The sequence below is a fragment of the Rhinoderma darwinii genome, chromosome 6, assembly GCF_050947455.1.
Source record: "Rhinoderma darwinii isolate aRhiDar2 chromosome 6, aRhiDar2.hap1, whole genome shotgun sequence".
Classification (NCBI taxonomy): Eukaryota; Metazoa; Chordata; class Amphibia; order Anura; family Rhinodermatidae; genus Rhinoderma; species Rhinoderma darwinii.
The window spans coordinates 95,870,973-95,894,211 of record NC_134692.1 but is presented as its reverse complement, the minus strand read 5'-3'; the positions used below and the strand labels follow the sequence as shown (position 1 = coordinate 95,894,211).

Below are 23,239 nucleotides of genomic sequence, written 5' to 3'. Positions count from 1 at the left end.
ACATTTTAAAACGTCTAATTAGACATTTCTTCGATTTCAACCAGTTCATTGCTTCTGTTGGAGCACCCAGAGAATCCTGAATGACAAGTATGCCTAGTTATGTTTTATGAAAGGGGAATAGAACTGGCTAACTAGGCAGCTGTGTCATTCAGGAGTCTTGGACCACACCTATGGGAGCTTTCGGGGTGCCATATTGGTTGTTACTCAATATTTCCTGGGACATTTATAATGAAGAAATGGTCGAACTTTTAACAACTTGGTCAAAATGTTCATAAGGCAGAAAATAATTCCCAGTATGTGCTGTAGGTTCACATATGACTAAACAAATGGTGTGTTCTCCTAGGATCTTGTTACATACAGACAAGTGCTACAAGTTGGAGGAGCCTGTGTTCGACTGGTAGCTTCAAGTCACGCTGATCCCTGGGTTCTGCATTCATACAGTCTGAAAGAACAGGACAAAGCACCTAGAAGTAAAGACATTGATTGTTCAGAGTTGACACAGCAGGCCTCTGAAGACCAGGCTAAGAGTGATATAAGTATTTATGAGCTGCCAAGAAAGAAAGGACTTTTAGAGATTGTGGACTCTGAGAACTCAAATGATGCAGAAAACACTATGGTTCCTGTAGTGCCAAGAGTTTCTGACAGCGACCTCTTCACTCGAAAAATGGATACAGGTAAGAACATATAATGGCTGCTGTGTAATAGAGTACAGGCATATTTACAGAGACCATTGGACTGTGGGAGTCATCTGGTCTGAGATTAAAGTAAAAATCGTCCTTTTACACGTGCAGATAAGCTAGTAAAAAGGAAGCATTAACGTTAGAAAGACATGCGTTTATATGTAACAATCATCGTATTTTCATTATTCCGATCACTTGTAAGATCACTAGTTGTTCCTCCTTCGAGCAGTCCGTTTTCGTTTCATTAATTTGCACACCTCCTGTCTCATCTAACGACTAACAGATGCCTGCTTACACGAGGGGATGTACCGCCGGCAAACAATAATTTTAATTCGTTCAAACGAGCGATTTCTCCCTGATCGTGCAATCACGGCTATGTTTACACTAGCCAATGATTGCAAGCATTTGCTCGATTATGTTTTTGGTTTTTTTTTACACGATAATCATCCTGTGTAAAGATTACACATGAAATCAGGGGTCTCAAACACGCGGCCGCTGAGACTTCTCTGCGGACTGCGGGGCTCCGTAGCTCCCTCGGGAGAGGAGAGAGAAGTCTGAAGGATGATGACTCTGGCGCTCCTTCATGCCGTCACATAGCCCCCTGTAGATAGTGCACCCCCCCAGCGGGTTTGACAGCGCTGCACCCTCCCTCCCTGTAGATCACTATTGGGGCTCGCTCTAGCGGTGGAATCCCCAGCCAAGAGCATTGCCGACACTTTGGCCAGGGGTTCCTCTGCTGGAGGATTCCCTGAAGTCACTGTCCATATATGGACCGTGATGTCAGGGGCTTCCCCAGAGAAGGAGTCCCAAAGCAGAGATTATACTAGCGCTCTGCTCCGAGACTCCTGCTCTGTGGATATCCCTGACATCACTGTCCATATACAGACCGTGATGTCAGGAGCAGAGCTGGAGTCCCAGGCACACTGCTAATAGCACTCTGCCCGGCACTCCTGCTCTGGGGTTGCCCCTGACATCACATTCCGGCAAGGAGGGGTGTGATTATGCGGCACTATCTAGAGAGGGCATTGTGGCACTATACAGGGGGCACTGTGGCGCGATCTACAGGGGGCACTGTGGCGCGATCTACAGGGGGCACTGTGGTGCGATCTACAGGGGGCACTGTGGCGCGATCTACAGGGGGCACTGTGGCGCGATCTACAGGGGGCACTGTGGCGCGAACTGAGCTGCCGGACTGCATTAACCGACACTTAAACTGGAAAACTGGATTGTTAAAATACACGTGGAGTAAACGCGCAAATTTCTGGTAAATTTAAACCTAGCGGTATTATTATAGTAATGTAGTAAATAATAGAAAAAGGGGATGGGAATAAGTGAAAAGAAGGGCACTACTACATTACTTTAATAATACTACATTACTATAATAAGAGTTAGGGTATGTTCACACTGCTTATTTTAGGCCTTAAACGGACGAAAAATCGGAAGCAGAACGCCTCCAAACATCTGCCCATTGATGTCAATGGGAAAAACGGCGTTTTGTTCAGAAGGGACGTTTTTTTTACGCGGGCGTTTTGAAAAACGGCCACATTAAAAAAACGCCCCTGAAAAATAAGTGCATGTCACATGAGCCGTTTTTGACGCCGCTTTTCATGGACTATAGAAAAACAGCCATAAAAGTGCAAGAAACGCTAGTTAAGTCAAAAAAAAAAAAAAAAAAGTCTGAAAATCAGGAGCTGTTTTTCCTTGAAAACAACAGCTCTGTATTTTCAGACGTTTTTTTATTAAGCGTGTGAACATAGCCTAAGAATGACCTCTCTTTAGGTCTTACTCTGAACTTTTTATTCTGCCCTGATGTACACCACCAATAGTAATATAGTAAATAATAGGATAAGGGGATGGGGATAAGGGTATGTTCACACGCAGTGACCAAAAACTTCTGAAAATGCAGAGCTGTTTTCAGGCGAAAACAGCTCCTGATTTTCAGACGTTTTTGTAGCAACTCGCGTTTTTCGTGGTGTATTTTACGGCCGTTATTGGAGCTGTTTTTCAATGGAGTCAATGAAAAACGCCTCCAAAAACGTCCCAAGAAGTGACATGCACTTCTTTTTCACGGGCGTATTTTTACGCGCCGTATTTTGACAGCGACGCGTAAAATTACACCTCGTGGGAACAGAACACCGTAAAACCCATTGCAAGCAATGGGCAGATGTTTGTAGGCGCAATTTGAGGCGTAAAACGCCTGAATTACGTCAGAAAACACTGCGTGTGAACGTACCCTTAGAGAAAAGAAGGGCAAAAGTTACTTAGATCGCTAGATCTCTATAATGTATAACGGCATCAGAAGGCAAATGATTCCTACCAGGGCAAAATATGGTGAACGGACCCTCAATAGCGAACACCAAAAATATTAATTTCAGATCCCATTTATTACTTCTTATTACTATTCTGTGTGTGGTAGTAGTATTATCGGTATTCACCACCTTGACTGCTACTAAAACTTCTACTGACTAGCAATAGTACATACAGAAACAAATAAATGAGAATAGAAGGAAAGGCTGGGTTCAGATTTCTGTTGTATTACTGCTTGTGAGCAGTCCTATGCAGGACAACACTGTTAGGGTATGTTCACACACAAACTCGAAAACGTCTCAAAATACGGAGCTGTTTTCAAGGGAAAACGGCTCCTGATTTTCAGAAGTTTTTTAAGCCACTCGCGATTTTCGCTCCGTTTTTTTACGGCCGTTTTTGGAGCTTTTTTCAATAGTCAATGAAAAACGCCTCCAGAAACGTCCCAAGAAGTGACCTGCAATTCTTTTTCACGGCCGTTATTTTAAAAGACGCTGCGACAAACGCTCCGTCGGAACAGAACGCCGTTTTCCCATTGAAATCAATGGGCAGATTTTTCGGACGTTTATGGCCCGAAAATAGGTCATGTGAACATACTATTGACATTGGCATTTGATAAACCTGCGGCTGCTACTGTGTTTCACCCTTTAACCCCTTCCCCCTGCTTGCATTCTGGGCCCTAATGACCAAGCAATTTTTATTGTTTTTCCATCGTCTCATTCGAAGAGATAGAACTTTTTTATTTTTGCGTCGACACAGCTGCATAAGGTCTTGTTTTTTTGCGGGACAAGTTGTATTTTTTAATAGCACCATTTTGGACTAGATGCAATTTTTTTTTTATCACATATCACAAGTCAGGATTCACAGAAAACAGCAATTTTTCCATTGTTTTTTATTTAATTTTTTACGGCGTTCACCGTGCGGGTTAAATAATGTAATCGCTTTATAGTCGGGGTCGTTACCGACGCGGCGATACCAAATTTGTGTAACTTTTTTGCTTTCTTTTTTTTTTTTTTTAATAGTAAAGCATTTTGTAAGGAGAAAAAGTAAGGTTTTCATTTTACTTTTTACTAGTCCCACTAGGGGACTTTAATACGTGATCCTCCGATTGCATTTATAATACACTTCAATACTTTTGTGTTGCAGTGTATTACTGCCTGTCCGTTTAAAACGGACAGGCGTCTGCTAGGCCATGCCTCCGGCATGACCTAGCAGGCATTCACTACAGGCAGACCTGGGGGCCTTTATTAGGCCCCCGGCTGCCAGGGGAGACACAGACACTCGGCGATCTTATCGCCGGGTGTCAGTGGGATGAGAGGGAGCTCACTCCCTCTCTCCAAAACCACTCCGATGCGGCGCTCACTATTGAGCGCCGCATCTGAGGTGTTAAACAGGTGAGATCGATACTAATATCGAGCTCACGTGTTCGAGCAGGTATGCCCCCAGCCCTCAGCTACCTCTGGTAGATGAGAGCAGGGACATATAATGGCTACCTTCTCTGTTTATTTATTCTGATGCAGCACCGTGAAAAGGCTATTGCATCAGAATAAAGCCCAGTAATGACCGCTGTGAAAAGGCTTATCGGCGGTCATTAGGGGGTTAAGGTAAATACCCAGCAGCAGCACACACAAGAAACCATGTTATCCGTAAACTAATTGGTTTAACCCCTTAATGACCGGGCCAGATTTTGAAAATCTGGTATGTCTGACTTTATCAGAGAATTAGGCCCCATGCACACGAACGTAAAAATGCCCGTAATCACGGGCCGTAATTACGGGCCCATAGATTTCTATTGGCCACGGGTACCTCCCCGTTTACGGGAAGGTGCCCGGGCCGTTGAAAAATATAGAACATGTCCTATTTTAGGCCGTAATTACGTCACGGGCAGGCCCATAAAAGTCTATGGGGCTCCCGTAATTATGGGTGACTACGTGTGTGCACCCATAATTACGGGAGCGTTGCTAGGCGACGTCAGTGGATAGTCACGGTCCAGGGTGCTGAAAGAGTTAAGCGATCGGCAGTAACTCTTTGCACCCTGGACAGTGGCTACCGATCACAATATAGATCAACCTGTGAAAAAAAAAAAGACGTTCATACTTACCCAGAACTCCCTGCTTCTTCCTCCAGTCCGGCCACCTGGGATGACGTTACAGCCCATGTGACCGCTGCAGCCAATCACAGGCTGCAGCGGTCTCATGGACTGCCGCGTCATCCAGGGAGGTCGGACTGGATGTCAAGAGAGGGACGCGTCACCAAGACAATGGCCGGGTAAGTATGAATTTATTTTACTTTTACTACGGAAAGGGCTGTCCCTTCTCTCTATCCTGCACTGATAGAGAGAAGGGCTGCCGATTACTGCAGTGTAATTTTGCATCAAAAACGTGCCCGTAAATACGGGTGGAATACTGGTCGAATACGTGTGACCAAGGACCCGTATTTACGCCAGTATTTACAGAAGGAAAAAAATACGTTCGTGTGCATGAGGCCTAACTCTGCAAAAGTTTTGTATATCCAAGTAATTCTGACATTTGTTTTTTCGTCTCATGTTGTACTTAGTGGTAAAAGTAGACTGATACAATTTGCGTATATTAATTTAAAAATACAAAAATTGAAGACATTTTTCCTAGTTTGAACTGCAATATGTCAAATCTATACATACATACTGTACAATTTTTTTTATTAAATATATATATTTCCATCTCTTTACTCTATTTTGTGAAAAAGTTTTTTTTAGAAGACTTCAAAATTCATAAAATTATTATTACATTTCTAAGTACATTTTGTTTACCTGCACCAAGCCAAGTTTTCAGAGGCTCATATGTAGATGTCAGAATGATGGAAACCACCATAAATGACCCCATTTTGAAAACTACACCCCTTAAGTTATTTATTAAGGGATGTAAGTATTTTGATCCTATAGTTTTTTTGTAATGATTCATGCAAAGCCGATGTAAAAAAATATAATTTAAATTTTTTCACAAATGTATCATTTTAAGGGCAGATTTCTTTGTAAAGCGAACATGAGAATGAAGAAACACACCCCAAAATCTGTCACCCTGTTTCTCCTCTATTCAAAAATACCCCCATTGTGGCCCTAATGTGCTGCCTGGACACACGGCAGGGCCCAAAAGGAAGGGAGCACCCGGTGGCATTCAGGACACATATTTTGCTTGAAAATGTTTTAGGCCTCACTGCCCATTTGAAGAGGCACTGAGCTGCCAGAACGATAGAAACTCCCCATAAATTACCCTATTTAGAAAACTAGACCCCTTAAGGTATTTATCTAGGGGTGTAGTGAGTATTTTGACCCCACAGTTGTTTTCTGAATTTAATGCAAAGCCAGTGTAAAAAATAAAATGTTTTGGTTTTTTTTCACAAATGTGTCATTTATAGGACATGTTTTTCGTACAGAGTACGTGAAATGGAGAAAATGCACCACGACATTTATTGCGCTGCTTCTACTGTTTTCAAAAATACCCACACTTAAGACGTAATCCATTGCCTCGCCGCATGGTGGGGCCCAAAATTACAGGAACCCCTCTATGGTTTTCAGGACATCATTTTAGATTGAATGACATATAAGCCCCACTCAAAAGGATTTGAGCTGGCAGAACGAGGTAACACGCCTAAAAGTGACCCCATTTTGAAAACTACACCCCTAAGGTATTAATCTAGGGGTGTAATGAGTAGTTAGAGGCCACAATTTGCAGGAATTAATGCAAAGGTAGTATAAAAAAATAAAATGTAGTTTTTTGTTTTTTCCCCCAAATACGACATATACAGGACAAGGTATTTATCTAGGGGTATAGTGAGAATAATTTTTTTTGGGTGGGGAACTTTCCCTAATTGTATTCATCTAGGGATATAGTGAGAATTATTATTTTTTTATTTTAGAGTTTTTCTTGTATTCCAATTTACATGTGGGCTGTAGTGTAATAAAAGGTGAAGTTAAAAAAAAAAATCAATGGATTGTATAATAAAATGGTAAAGGAAATGTCAAAGTGCATAAAGGCTAAAAAAAAAAATTTTTAAATCAAATTATTAATTTAGGTTTGTATGGTACACCCGGAAACATTTCCTAATGCAGAGCCCTGGTTTCTCTGGGCAGGTGTCTCATTGGTAACTGTTAGCACCTATAATACCCCTTGGGCAGTATTCTAACCATAAGACATAGTCTATAATAAGAAAACCTATATACGCCTCATATTCATGTATACAGAAAAAGAGTATTCTAGACGTGTTAGTCCAAAAATATAAATTTTATTATTCCACAAATAGGAAACCCTCCCAAAGATACCCATACATAAACATACAAAATTAAAACATACTTAAAATTGAACAAACTCCAAGATCATCAAATAGCCGCCACAGCCTATTTGTTATAATAGTACATAATATACAGCAGGTAACATAACAGCATCAGGGAAGAACGTAAAGTCTTCAAAATAGTAGGAGGTCCTAATAATATCTGCTTCCCCTCTACCAAGGTAAAGTCTGTTGAAGGTGTAAAACTAACTACCATACATAAGTACCGAGCATGGTTGCATCTTGATTACCTGTAGCTGACATGATGGCTGCTGATGGTCTCAGGAGAGAAGCACCTCAACGTACGTTTCGCACCCTTCGTCCGGAGGTGATGATAGTGTAATGGAGTATGATTTAAATACTGCACCTGTATACCGGTGACCAATGGCGCATAGCGATTCAATAAACCATCCCACGTGTGTCTTCCGCATCAGGAGCGTTCAGTGCAGTGGCAGGATCCCCATCACCTGCACTTCCGCCCTTTCTCTGACAACTTCCGGCACAGCATGTGGATGGTCAATCAAGCGCATGCGCACATCACCCTATGTGTCAAGCCATCTAGCGTTACAATACGAATCAGCCATTCAGACTATTCGCAAATTATTCATATGGAGAGGAATTCAAAGTGTTTATATTGTCCATCAACAACCATCAGTTCACATTAAGGTTAGTTATACCCGCTATGTATATGCATAAATACATGTTTTATCCCTATACCTGCACTATAGGTGCAACCCAAATATGAATGTGTCCTGGGATGTGCGGCGCACCAAGCACCATCAGTGGAGGCACGGGTAAGGGAGACCACCACCAGTGTCCAACACCAGCGGTGGAAATCTCCCACCCGGACCCCCGCCGCAGCACCACACACCACCACGACACACACACACACTATATGTATCAAATCTTTTTTGCCTCATTGGTAACTGGTTTCCCTCCGTATCACATTTTTAGAGCATACGCGACATCTCTTTTGGGGTCGGCTTTTTTTGGCACTTCGGATGGGAAAGGTTGTCCTGGGACAATTCTGCTGGCTTGACTTGATGATTCCACCCCTCCCCTGGGCCTGGTCTCCAAATATATGATTTTTTTTTTTATAACCTTTTCTTGATATTGAAGATAGGATCCCTGGTTCCCTGCCTTTCTAAAAATCACAAATTAGTTATATAGGGTCACTTGGATGAGGTGAACGGACAGTTTTTTGTACCATATCCAGGATTTCCGGACAGCGTTGTAGGGCTGCAGCATCTGGTCTGCAAGGTCCACGCCACCCATATATTTATTGTATTCCTGTATGCACACAGGCTTACGGACAGTACTACAACACCTGCGTACACGAATGTGGCTGCTGCTGTCTGGATGAATTGATGTTAGCATGAGAACATCTCTCTTGTCACGGAATTTGACAAGCAGCAAGTCCTGATTACAAAAAGTCTCCTGATTTCCCCAGCTTTTAATTTTTGGTTGACCAGGGACTTTGGCCTTTTTGATTGCGGCGTATGGTGCCACAGGCCACAGTTTTTTTTTCTCAGACAGGCACCTGAGGAGGGGTATGCTGGAGTAGAAATTGTCCACATTTAACTGGTAACCCTTATCAAAAAGTGGGTGCAAAACGGTCCCACACAATTTTCCCACTGATGTTGAGTGAAGGGCGGCATTCTGGAGGGACAATTTGGAGTCTTTCCCTTTATACACTCTAAATTTGTAACAAGAGTCACTCTCACATAATTTATAAATTTGTAACCCAAATCAGGCCCTCTTATTTGGTAAATATTGGCTAAATTTAGGCTGGCGTTTGAAAAGGACCAGGGACTCATCCACGGCAATATTTTTTTCGGGGGTATAGGTCTGTGAAAACTTGCCATTTAAATAATTTAAAAGGGGCCTAATATCAAAAAGCCGGTCATGGCTGGGGTCACTGCGGGATGGGCAAAGTGTATTGTCCACAAAATTAAGGACACGCAGTATGATCTCAAAGCGCTGTCTTGTCATCACTTCCCTGTAGGTGTCTCGTACAGGACATCAAATGTCCAATAGGACCTAATCCTGGGTTTCTTAACCAAACCCATGTTCAATAGGAGGCCCCAAAATGTTCAAATGTCTGCCACAACTACTGGTCGCCACACGCTATTTTTGGCGTCATTAGAGGTGGGGTGACTGGCAATAAATTGAGCAGCGTATAAATTGGTCTGCTCAACCATTAGGACTATAATTCCTCTGAGAGAAATATTTTAAAAAAGTCCTCCTGCCTAAACCGCTCTGCTGATTTGAATGCCCGTCACAGAATTAAATTCTGGAACATATGGGGTATATGACTCTGGGCACCAAATCGGGGTCAATTGCACTAGTGCCAGGTGGACAATCATGCCTGCGGCACCTTGGCTGTGGCTCGTCACTAGTGCTAGTGGACGATGACAAAATTCAAAATTGCTCATCAGTCTCACTTGCACTTCCTGTATCCGAGCAGATTATGGCGTAGACCTCTTCTGCCGTATACAGACGCTGAGACTTGCTAATCTTACTAACCTAACTATTTCTAACTAATTGCCCCCTAACTAACACCCTACACTTAACGCTACCTAATGCCCTAAGTCTAACGCTAACTAAACGCTACACTTTTTTTTTTTTTTTAAGCGGAGCTGTTTGCCCTGCCTCCCTGCCTTTACATGCTGTGATTGGTCAGTCAGATTTGACTGACCCATCACAGCGATCGCCATACGGGAACCACTGTGACTGGTCCCCTGACAGCTCCCTGTCACGATCAGCTGTGTACGACAGCTGTTGCCAGGGATTTGCCACTGTGTTTGTGACAGTTAAAGTGAATGACGGATATATTTGTCGCTCTGCGATAAGTAACACCCGCCGCTCGTCACTAAGGGGTTAAGCGTGAAGTGAAGTTGCATACTCTGCTCCCAGCCGACCACGGAGCAAGTCGTCAGGAATACAAAGCACTGGTTAAGCAGCCGACACACTCCCCATCAGTAAATTGATCAACATGGCATTTACTACAATGTGAATCAGCGATGCAAGCCGGCGCCTAAGCGCTCTGGCATACGGCTGCGATCGCACTCTCTCACACTTGGGGGGAGGATATTGTAGCCGTTCTGGTACTGTGCAGAGATTACAGCATAGATTCCCTAACCTTTCCCTCAATTGTTCTATTCTTGAAATGATGCCGGGTTCGTCCCGAAGTCCTAGAAGAATCTGACTGATGTCAGCAAATAGTACATCGGGACGAACCCGTTCAGGGATAGAACAATTTAACCAATTAGTTATCACACTTAACCAATTAGTTTACTGATAACACTGTTTCTTATGTGTGCTGCTGCTGTGTATTTACCTTAAGGGCCCGTTTACACGTTGCGTACATACTGTGGATTTTCCACAACGAAATTTGTTGCGGAAAATCCACAGCAAATACAGTAGCAACAAAGTGGATGAGATTGAACAAATCTCATCCACACGCTGAAATACCGTTCAGAAATTGATGTGTGATGCGGAAATTCATTCCGCAGCATGTCAATTGTCCTTACGTAAACGCTGCTTATATCTTGCGGGATTTCCCCATGGAATTCAATGGGGATGTAAATTCTGCACCAAATAGCAGTTCTGTTTTTTTGGGTGGATCCGCAGCGATACCGCTGCAAAAAACGCAACTCAAAAAATAAAATTAACTTACCTAGGAATCTGTGTTTCATCCTCCTGGGATGATGCTTCATCTCATGTGACCGCCACTGCAGCCAATCACCGGTTGTAGCGGTGGTCACATGGATGAAACGTCATCTCAGGAGGCTGGCCTGGATGACGTCAGGGGGCCGGCCTCCTGGGATGACGCTGCGAAAAACTATCACTTTGGAGACCGCAGCAGCCAGGGGCGTAACTATTAAAGACTGGGCCCCATAGCAAACTCTTGATCGGGTTCCCCCCCCCCCCGGGTGCCACAAGCAGTCCCCCCTTATAAATAGTGCCCTCTGTAGAATGTGCCATACAGCCCCCCTGTAGACAGTACTATATAGCCCCGCCTATAGACAGTGTCACACCCCATTTGTAGATAGCGCCTCCACCTCCCCCTTGTAGATACTGCCATACATCCCCCCTGTAGATATTGTCATAAAGCCCCCACTGTATATAGCGCTATACAGCTCCCACTGTATATAGTGCCACACAGCCCCCCTCCCTTGGATATAGTGCCACACAGCCCCCCCTTAGTAGAAAGTGCAGCACAGCCCCCTCCTTAGTAGAAAGTGCCACACACAGACCCCTGTAGATTGCGCCACACTCAACCCCCTGTAGATAGACCAACAGCCCCCCCTTGTAAATAGTGCTTACAGTTCCCCCTTGTGTATAGTGCCACACAGCTCCCCCTTGTGTATAGTGCCACACAGCTCCCCCTTGTGTATAGTGCCACACAGCCCCCCTTTCTGTATAGTGCCACACAGCCCCCCACCTTGTATATAGTGCCACAAGGCAATGGCGCATTCGAGAATGTTGTATCAGCCAGGGAGATGTCACTCAAACATGGAATGGTGGGTTTGGAGGCAGGACTATGTGACTCTTCAGGATAGCGACACTGCCCCATGACCCTCTAATGAGTAATTAGCATATAGTGTGCGTCGTTTTAAAAGTGGATTTTAAGAATTTTGCTGCATTTGAAAAAAACATACAAGGGAATGTTTGGAAATATTGTCAGGTCATGTATTACCGCATGGTGGCGGTTCAAGGGGTTAAAACTACCAGACAGATTCCCATGAAATATACAATGAATTGAGAACAATTCCATCTGCCCTGCAATTTTGTTATTATAAATATATCCTATATAACTACAGATCCAGAACCAAGCTCCGTACATAAATACAGTACCACAACCAAGCTCCGTACATAAATACAGTACCACAACCAAGCTCCGTACATAAATACAGTACCACAACCAAGCTCCGTACATAAATACAGTACCACAACCAAGCTCAGTACACAAATACAGTACCACAACCAAGATCAGTACATAAATAGAGCACTAGAACCACTCTAAGTACATATAGACCGCACCTGAACCAAGCTCAGTACATAAATACAGCACTAGAACCAAACTCATTACATATATACACAGCTTCATTACATATATACACAGCACCAAAACCAATCGCATACGTATATACAGCACCAGAACCAAGCTCAGTACTTACATGCAGCATCAGAACAAAGATCAGTACATTTATACAACACCAGAACAAATACAGCTCAATTTAGTGCAACCCCTGCCGTATAGGTTTGTACGGCGTAAATCTACAGCTCCCAGCATGGCCCGAACAATGGTGAGGATATGCTGGGAGATGCTATTTCACAAAAAAAAAAATCATATTCTAATCATCTCACTGCAGATCATACAGTGACTACAGTGCTGATTAGAGGCAGAATAAACATTTACATTAAGTGACTCACCGGTGACGTCTCAGATTCTAGTTCTTTTCTTCTCCCTCCGTTCCAGACATCTATGATGGATTTCTACCGACAATGACCCATTTCTGCAGTTTTCCGCTCAGATGTCTTCAGCTTCTCACTTTTAAAACATTTCTGCTCCACGTATAGCCCACCTCTGTAGGCAGTGCCCTACATATAGCCACCCTGTTGCTAGTGCCCCACAGGTAACCCACGCCTGTATATAGTGTCCCACATATAGCCCACCCCAATAGAAAATGCCCTAAAAAATAGCTCCCCTATAGATAGTGCTCTACATATAGCCCACCCCTATATAGTGTCTCACATATAGCTTCCCCTGTATATAGTACCCCACATATAGACCACCCTGTAGATAGTGCCCCACTTACAGACCACCCCTGTAGCTAGTGCCCCACATATAGACCCCCCACCCTGTATATAGTGGCCCACATATAGACGACCGCCCAGTAGACAGAGCGCCTACGATAGATAATGCCATTAACCGTATTATGAGGAAAAAAAACTAAAACTTTACATACTCACATGATCCAGTTACTGTTCACTGGCGATGCAGATCTGCTCTCTTCTGAGTGTGTCTGCTGGAGCTGAAGGAGCGTCGTACAATGACGCTGATTGGCGGGGCAGAATGACTTGCCCCATCAATCAGCACCTTTCAAGCATGGAAGCGGCGCGATGACGTCATCGCGCCGCTAGCCAATCCGCGTCATTGTAAGGCGCTGAATGGTCGGAACATGCCCGGCCATTCAGCGCTAATGCATGTATTTGACTGTTGCTAGCACCGGGGCCCCCTCCCCATAGTAGCGGTGCTAGCGGCGCCACCGAGCATAATGGGGGGGGGGCGTGTGTCGTCTGGCGGCACGGGCCCCCTCAAACCGCATGCCTGGTAGAAGCCGCTCTGGCTGCTACCGCGGTAATTACGCCACTGGTTGCTACCGCGGTAATTACGCCACTGGCTGCAGCGGTCTCCTGGGATGAGACGTCATCCCAGGAGGCTGGTCTGCTAACTTGTCGGGTAAGTGCTGCAGTTTTTCGCAGCGGACGTTCCGGGCGAAAATCTAAACCACAGTTTTGTGCGCTTTTTCGCCCGAAATTCCCTGCAGTGCACAGGGCAGATACGCTGTTATGCAGTGTATCCGCCATCTGTGTACGCCTAAAGGGTGAAAGAAAGTAGAAGTAGCAGCTCACACATTCAAAGTATCAGCCACAGTTTTATCAAATGTCAATACAAGCTGTAACAGTGTTGTCCTGCATAGGACTGCTCACAAGCAGTAATACAACAGAAATCTGAACCCAGCCTTTCCTTCTATTCTCATTTATTTGTTTCTGTATGTACTATTGCTAGTCAGTAGAAGTTTTAGTAGCAGTCAAGGTGGTGAATACCGATAATACTACTACCACACACAGAATAGTAATAAGAAGTAATAAATGGGATCTGAAATTAATATTTTTGGTGTTCGCTATTGAGGGTCCGTTCACCATATTTTGCCCTGGTAGGCATCATTTGCCTTCTGATGCTGTTATACATTATAGGGATCTAGCGATCTAAGTAACTTTTGCCCTTCTTTTCTCTTATCCCCATCCCCTTTTCCTATTATTTACTATATTACTATTGGTGGTGTACACCAGGGCAGAAAAAAAGTTCAGAAGACCTAAAGAGAGGTCATTCTAACTCAGGCCTCATGCACACGACCGTAGTGTTTTTCTGGTCCGCAAATTCCAGGACCGTGTTCCGTGAAATGTCCTCCGCAGTTCATCCGTATGTAATCCGCAGCTCATCCGTATGTAATCCGCAAAATGCGGATAAAAAAAAAAACCCTAGGTAATACAGGATGACGACAGAACTCATTCCTGGTCATCGCCTAGCAACACTTCCGCAAATCCGCAAACTGCGGTTGACACACGGAGGTGTACCCGCATTTTCCACGGGCCCATTGACTTCTACGGGCATGTCCGCATCGAATTTGCGGGCCGTAATAAGACATGTCCTGAGTTTGTGCGACACGGATTTGCGGACATGCGGGGACCCGTGAAAACACGGATAGTGTGTATGGGCCCATAGACATGAATGGGTCCGCAATTCTCCCATGGATTTTCGGGGGAATTGCGGACGCATAAACACGTTCGTGTGCATGGGGCCTTATTATAGTAATGTAGTATTATAGTAATGTAGTGTTGTTCTAGTAGTTCAAATAAAAAATTGATTAACAATAATTTTGTATTGCATCAAATTTGAATGGAATGCGGCCCATCAACTTCAATTTTTTTCTATGTGCGGCTGAGTTTGAGAACCCTGCAATTGACAGCACACATTAGATTACTGCAACTGCTGGACTTCCCTGTAGAAAGATTGGGCATGTTGAATTTCAAAGCCAGAGATGTCTGGCAGCAGCTTACTCCCCTCTCCCCATTGATCACGCACACTTTGGGGGGTATATATGTCAGCCAACAGCTAGTTAGTGTATGTGCACCTTAAAGGGGATGTCCTCTTTTAACAAATTATTTTTTTCCTGTAATTAAATTTTATACAATTTTCTAATATACTTTGTGTAATAATTACTTACGGTTTTCAAGATCTCCTCTTGTTATTGAGGAGGAACATTCATTGTTTACTGCCAGTAAATAAAATTCTGTTCATGGTCATGTCATGGACACACAGGTGCACGGATCATTCGAAGATGCAACTCTGATACACATACTGTTACGAGCTGTGCACTTGTGGGTCCATCACATGACCATGGACAGAATTGTATACTCTGGAAGTAAAGAATGAATGTTCCTACTGAATAACAACAAGTAGAGATCTTGAAAATGAGGAATTATTAGACAAAGTATTACAAAATTGGATAACTTAATTATACAAACAAAAACATAAATTTTCTGAAAGCGGTCAACCCCTTTAAGTCTTATAGCAGATCTACAGGGTTCCTTTTACCAGGGCTTATTTGGCTCCATATATGTGTGGCAGTAACCTTTTTAAGCATTTTATCACTGGTGATTTAGTTTTTATATACGCCTATTCTTTCCTCTTCCTTGTTGATTTTAAGGGGAGGCTTAAATTCCGCCAATCCCTGCCCAATAAGAGGGCAAGGTATGGAATTAAATTGTACAAACTGCATGAGAGTACATCTGGGTATACACACAGGTTTAGGGTTTACGATGGGAAGGAAGGAAGGACTCTATTATTGAACCCCAAGAATGCCCCACCATCCCGGGAGTTAGTGGTAAAATAGTGTGGGATTTAAAACACCCATTGCTGGACAAGGATTATCACCTTTACGTGGCTAACGTCTATACCAGCATCCCACTATTTAGGTGCCTTTCTGCCAGAAGTACTGTAGCATGCGGTACTGTGCGCAAAAATCAGAGAGGGCTCCCTAAAACACTGCTTAGCCAAAGCCTCAGAAGGGGTGAGAGCAGGGAACTAGGCAGCGAGAACATGTTGTTCGTCAAATATAAGGACAAGAGGGGTGCCCTTATATTGTCCACAATTGATGGCAGCAGCAGCACCCCTGTCCCTGAACGAGGTACCAACAGAGTGACCCACAAGCCTAATTGCATCCTGGGCTACAATAAGTGCATGGGCGGGGTTGATCTCTCTGATCAAGTACTGAAGCCGTATAGTTCCCTGCGGAAAACAAAGGTATGGTACAAAAAGCTAGCTGTACAGATGGCAAAGTACAACGCTTACGTGCTATCCCAATATGCAGGCCGGACAGGGACATTCCTTAACTTTCAAGAGGTGGTGATCAAGGCACTTCTATTTGTGAACCAGGCAGGGGATTGTCCAAGCACATCTGCTGGTAGCGATGATCCACGTTTTGTGCCACGGCAACATTTCCCCAATGAAGTACCCCAAACTGCAAAGGGAAGGACATAAAAAAGGTTCAGAGAAAGGACACTATTTACCACTGTTCAACCTGCCGTGAAAAACCAGGCCTGTGTATCAAGGATTGCTTCAAAGCGTACCATACATTCATAAATTTGTCATTTCAACCATCATTTACCCCTTCATTATACCAAAAGCGACATTGCGCCAACACACACATCCAGCTCCAAGTCAAATGGCGCTTCTGAGCCCTGTCGTGTGTACAAACAGCCGTTTATGACCACATATGGGGTGGTTTTTTACTCGGGAGAAATTGCTTTACAAATGTTGGGGTGCTTTTTGTCCTTTAGTTCTTGTGGAAATGAAAAAAAAATAGCTAAACCTACATTTTCTTTGAAAAAAATTTAGATTTTCACTGCTTACTTTCACCTCTACTTTACTTTAATTCCTGTGAAACGTTTAAGGGGTTAAAAGACTTTCGATATCCTGTTTTGAACACTTTGAGGGATGAAGTTTTTAAAATGGGGTGACTTATTGGGGGTTTCTAAAATATGAGGCCCTGAAAGCCATTTCACAACTGAACTGGCCCCTGTAAAAATAGCCTTTTGAAATTTTCTTCAAAATGTGAGAAATTGCTGCTATAGTTCTAAGCCTTGTAACGTCCTAGAAAAATAAAAGGATGTTCAAAAAACAATGCCAATCTAAAGTAGACATATGGGGGATGTTAATTAGCAACAGTTTTGTGTGGTATAACTGACTGTCTTACAAGCCGATACATTTAAATTTAGAAAAATGCTTATTTTTGCAATTTTTCACAAAATGTTGGTGTTTTTCAGAATTAAATACTGAATTTATAGAGCAAATTTTGCCAGTAATGTAAACTCCAATGTTTCACGAGAAAACAGTCTCAGAATCCCTTGGATAGGTGAAAGCATTCCGAAGTTATTACCACATAAAGTGACACGTCAGATTTGAAAAATTAGGCTCTGTCAGGAAGGTCAAAAGTGGCTAAAGCGGTTAAAGCATAACAGACAGAAATGGCAATAGCCGGAGTCTGTGATGGTAGACAATAGGTGGATTTTAGACTGGCTCAGCTAAACAATGCAGCAAAAAAGCAGTCCCAGATCATAGTGCTGCAATAACAATGCAGAATTAAACAGCAGCCAAGCAGTAACTTGCCAACATTTGAATTCTAAGGCCTCATTTACACGAGCGTAATATACGCGCGTGCGATGCACGTGCTTTTCACGCGTGTCGTACGCACCTATATTGCTCTATGGGGCAGTGCAGACAATGCATGAATTTTGCGCAGCGCGAGTGCGTTGCGTAAAACTCACGACATGTTCTATAATCGTGCGTTTTTCGCGCATCACGCACCCATTGAAGTCAATGGGTGCGTGAAAACCACGAAGGTTGCACGGAAGCACTTCCGTGCGAACTGCGTGATTCGCGCAAGAGCTGTCAAACTGAATGTAAACAGAAAAGCACCACGTGCTTTTCTGTTTACAAACATCCAAACGGAGTGTCTTAGAGATGAGCGAACGGAACTTAACCGGGTTTGGCCGAACTCGTTTTGACCGAACCCGGCAGGAGACAGTCACTGTCCAGGGTGCTGAAAGAGTTAAACTGGTTCAGCACCCTGGACAGTGACTTCCGATCCCAATATACGTGAACGTGTAAAAAAAAAAAAAAGTTCTGACTTACCGATAACTCCCGGCTTCTTCCTCCAGTTTGACCTCCCGGGATGACAATTCAGTCCAAGTGACAGCTGCAGCCAAGCACAGGCTGCATCGGTCACATGGACTGCCGCGTCATCCAGGGAGGTGGGGCCAGATGTCAAGAGAGGCGCGTCACCAAGGACGCGTCACCAAGGCAACGGCCGGGAAGTTCTCGGTAAGTACGAACCTCTTTTTTTTTTAAACAGGTTACTCGATATGGTGATCGGAAATCACTGTCGAGGGTGCTGAGAGTTACTGCCGATCAGTTAACTCTTTCAGCACCCTGGACAGTGACTGACGTCGACTAGCCTCATCTCTATGATGGCGGCTGCGCGAAAATCACGCAGCCGCGCATCATACACGGATGACACACGGAGCTGTCAAGTGCCTTTTGCGCACGCAAAACGCGGCGTTTTTTTGCGTGCGCAAAACACACACGCTCGTGTAAATAAGGCCTAACTCACAGGACATTGTTAGCATCGCCCCATTCTGCCAGGGAGCACAGCCAGAATCTCCTCTTTTTTTATGCAAATCGGCATAAACCCCAGCCCTTTTGCAGTCTGGTTTATATGACTTTCCTGTCAAAATCTGGACTGTTGGCAAGTATGCAATTGAAATTGAAGACAAAATTTCACCAGTTTAAAATGGTTCTAAAATTTTTTACCTTATACTAATTTCATTGGTTTTATAAATTCTTATAAATTTGAACATAGCAGGGTCTGTACGTTGCATGGAAGGCCTTCCTTACAGAAGACACGTTACTTTGCCATGTGAACTCCTCTTCAAATAGTTCGGCCTTTATAATCGTTCTGAGCCAGATCATGTATACAGAGCATTCTGTACAACATGAGGACCCTGCTAAGTATGGGCTGGGCCCATACAATACAGAATTCTTAATGATTAATTGGTACATTGCTTTTATAACACAAAAAATAACCATTTCTGATAAATATAAATATATATATCCATCCACAGGATATGCCGATGGTTGGGAACTATGGAAACCGCATAGCTCACCGTGCTTCGCTGTTTCTGAAATTCCTGTTGTGGTTGGAGAGGAGCGGGACACAGTTGGACAGGGGTCAGGGGGCCCCATTCTAGAGATAGTTGTGTGTCCCAGAGGTGAGACTCACATCTTTTGGACATTATTGGCATAGCCTGTGGTTATTCCTTAAAGAGGCTCTGTCACCAGATTTTGCAACCCCTATCTGCTATTGCAGCAGATCGGCGCTGCAATGTAGATTACAGTAACGGTTTTATTTTTAAAAAACGAGCATTTTTGGCCAAGTTATGACCATTTTTGTATTTATGCAAATGAGGCTTGCAAAAGTACAACTGGGCGTGTTGAAAAGTAAAAGTACAACTGGGCGTGTATTATGTGCGTACATCGGGGCGTGTTTACTACTTTTACTAGCTGGGCGTTGTGTATAGAAGTATCATCCACTTCTCTTCACAACGCCCAGCTTCTGGCAGTGCAGACACAGCCGTGTTCTCGAGAGATCACGCTGTGACGTCACTCACAGGTCCTGCATCGTGTCAGACGATCGAGGACACATCGGCACCAGAGGCTACAGATGATTCTGCAGCAGCATCAGCGTTTGCAGGTAAGTCGATGTAGCTACTTACCTGCAAATGCTGATGCTGCTGCAGCAGAATCAACTGTAGCCTCTGGTGCCGACACGATGCAGGACCTGTGAGTGACGTCACAGATCTGCACTGCCAGAAGCTGGGCGTTCTGAAGAGAAGTGGATGATACTTCTCATCAGAAAGCCCAGCTAGTAAAAGTAGTAAACACGCCCCGATGTACACACATAATACACGCCCAGTTGTACTTTTACTTTTCAACACGCCCAGTTGTACTTTTGCAAGCCTCATTTGCATAAATACGAAAATGGTCATAACTTGGCCAAAAATGCTTGTTTTTTAAAAATAAATACGTTACTGTAATCTACATTGCAGCGCCTATCTGCTGCAAAATCTGGTGACAGAGCCTCTTTAAATGTCAGAGATGGAAAAATCCCTTTAACTGGTTGCCGACACAGGACGAGTATGCTCGTCCTGAGCGGCGAGCACTTCGCGCATTAGGACAAGCATACTCGTCCTGTGTGACAGCCGTCTGTGCACGTGATCGAGGGCGGGGCAACGGCTGTAATACACAGCCACGGCCCCGCTCTGACAGCGAAGAGGAGAGAAACATCTTCTCTCTGCCGTTAACCCTTTGAATGCCGCGATGACAGCTGATCGCGGCTTTCAAAGAGAGGGGACTGCACATTGATCGCGTCACAGAAAATAACTGACGCGATCAAAGTCCACAACTCGTATGGCCAGACAGCCCAGGGACCATTGAAGGACTCCAGGGCTGTCTGAACATATTTCCTGTTGTTAGGGCATACTGAGGTATGCCCTAACAACTGCCTGTGTACAATCAGTACACAGGCTAATGTACTGGCATATAGATAAAAAATTAATGATAAATAAAAAAAATACACAGAAACACACATTTTTTTTATAATAAATAAACTTTTTAAAATATAAGTCCCAAAACATGAAATAATATAGACCTATTTGGTATCGCCACGACCGTAACAACCTGTACAACAAATGTATAACATTATTTATGATGATCGGTGTATGGTGTAAAAAATTAAATATTAAAACTGCATCGGAACTGCTTTTTTTTCTGCATTTTCGCCAAAATAAAAATTTTATAGAAATTAAACGATAATGTATTTGTATCAAAAAATGGTACCTACATAAAGTACAACTCGTCCCGCAAAAAACAAAGTCTCCTACAACTACGTCGTACAAAAAATAAGAGTTATGAGCGTCGGGACGCAAAGAGGGGAAATGTAAAAAAATTGCTCTGTCCTCAAGGCCAAAATTGTCCGTGGGGGCTAAAGGCTAAGTACACCTTTGAAAACAGCTATTTTTTATCTTTTTTTACAGAGCAGCTGTATCGAGCGCTAAAACTTGTATGTCAGGTCAGTGACAGCGGGTCCTGAATGTCACCAGTCAGAGACACGCAGTACCCGCAGTCACTGAACCCGTCAGATACAGATACCTGACAGATACAGGATTCAGCGAAACATACAGCTGCTGCTCTGTATCCAGGATACAATGCAACTGTATCTGAAAAAGTAAAAATATTTTTTTTTTAAAACAGGAATTACAAAGTTGCAACAATCACACTGATACACATTTTTATTAACCTCCTCCCGACATCTGCCGTGTGTTTATATGTATGTGTGTGTGTGTGTGTGTGTGTGTGTGTGTATATATATATATATATATACACACACACCGACAGTTCAGGTCAGATGGGGGAGTATGGAGCGGGCGCATGGGCTAAGCCCGCTTCGTAGAAAGAGGTTCTTGGCTGTATCTTACAACCGACAAATGCCATGTGACCGCGGCATTTAAATGATGATAAACGGGGGCGGCCCCCTGTAACATTGCAAATTAACATAACTGCTATCGCCGCGTCCGTAAAAGTCTGAACTATAACAATATATCATTCTTTAGCCCACACAGTGAACGCTGTAAAAAATTAAAACTTCATCTCCCACAAAAAATGCAGTAAAAAGTGATCAAAAAGTCTCATAAAAAAAATAGTTATGGCTCTCAGAATATGGTGACAATTCTATTTTTATAGAATATCTATCAGTTCTTTCCTTGTACAAGTAGTAAAACATTTAAAAAAAAACATATAAGTTTGGTATCGCCGTAATCGTATTGACCCGCAGAATGAAGTCAACATGCCGTTTTACCGCATTGTGAGCGCCGTAAAAACGAAACCCCCCAAAATATTGGGGAATCTCTATTTTTTTACAAGAAATGGTGCCGTGAAAAATCTACAACTTGTCCCGCAAAAAGAAACCCTTATAGGGCTATATTGATGAAAAAATAAAAACGTTTTGGCTTTTGGAAGGTGGGGAAAAAAAAACTAAAGTGAAAATCCGAAAAATGGCTGCAGCGGGAAGGGGTTAAAAAAATTTTTTTTCAAAGGGTCACATAGCCTTTAACCCCTCGAGTGGCTCTGTCACCAGATTATAACTTGACTATCTCCTACATAATCTGATTGGTTTTGTGATGTAGATAACAGCAATGGTTTTTATTTTGAAAAACGATCATTTTTGACCAAGTTCTAAACAATTTTTTATTTATGCTAATTAGTTTCTTAAGAGACATCTGGGCGTGTTTTTACTTTTTACCAACTGGGCCTTGTGACGAGAAGTGTATGATGCTGACTAATCAGTGACCAATCAGCGTCATACACTTCTTGCACGTCTTGCACTTCCAGCCCAACTTCTTTCACTGCACAATCACACTGTGCACAATCACACTGTGCACAATCACACTGTGCACAATCACACTGTGCAGTGAGAGAAGCTGGGCTGGAACAATGATAAGTGCATGATGCTGATTGGTCAGATGAGGAAACACATAAACACGTGGTACAGTTACGTCATTTGTGACGTAACCGTACACTATGAGAACAGGAAACTGGAACTTGGAGCTAATGGATGTGTCTGCAGAGGAAGTTCCAATTTTGCCTGAGCAATGGGTCACATGACTGAAGATGGGATATGCCGCTACATACATCCGATCCAACGTAAGTATATTGCCAAATTAATTGTTTTGCATTGTTTAGTGTAACTAAATAGGATTGTTTGGTTCTGGAAAACCCCTTTAAGGCATTCATCTAGAGGTGTAGTGAGCATTTTGACACCACAGGTATTGTGTAAAAGATAATGCGCAGCAGATGGTGCAGAGTGAGATTTAAAATTTCTATACATATATGCCATTTCAGTATCCGATCTATTGTGCCCAGCACGTGCCACCGGAAACATACACCCCATAAACTGTAATGTTGGTTCTCCCGGGTATGGCAATACCCTACATGTGGCTTTTAACAGCTGCCTGGGCACACAGCAGGGCTCAGAAGGGAA

At 43.4% G+C, this 23,239-nt stretch overlaps 2 protein-coding genes across 4 annotated transcripts in view; one reads left to right on the top strand and one right to left on the bottom strand.

Moving 5' to 3' along the window:
- The window catches only part of GTF3C1 (general transcription factor IIIC subunit 1), a 237,562-nt gene that overhangs the window by 207,459 nt on the left and 6,864 nt on the right, over positions 1-23,239 (top strand). For 2 of the 3 annotated variants that reach the window (XM_075830059.1, XM_075830058.1), the window contains exon 34: positions 344-674. In XM_075830059.1, coding sequence (XP_075686174.1) covers positions 344-674 — 331 coding nt within the window. Of the gene's footprint in view, positions 1-343; positions 675-23,239 lie in introns of those variants that run through there. The other variant, XM_075830060.1, reaches the window with a different exon arrangement.
- Positions 15,571-23,239, bottom strand: part of SNRNP25 (small nuclear ribonucleoprotein U11/U12 subunit 25) — a 58,557-nt gene continuing 50,888 nt past the window's right edge. Inside the window, exon 7 of the mRNA XM_075830067.1 lies at positions 15,571-16,603. The gene's annotated coding sequence lies outside the window, so the exon portion shown is untranslated. The remainder of the gene's footprint in view (positions 16,604-23,239) is intronic.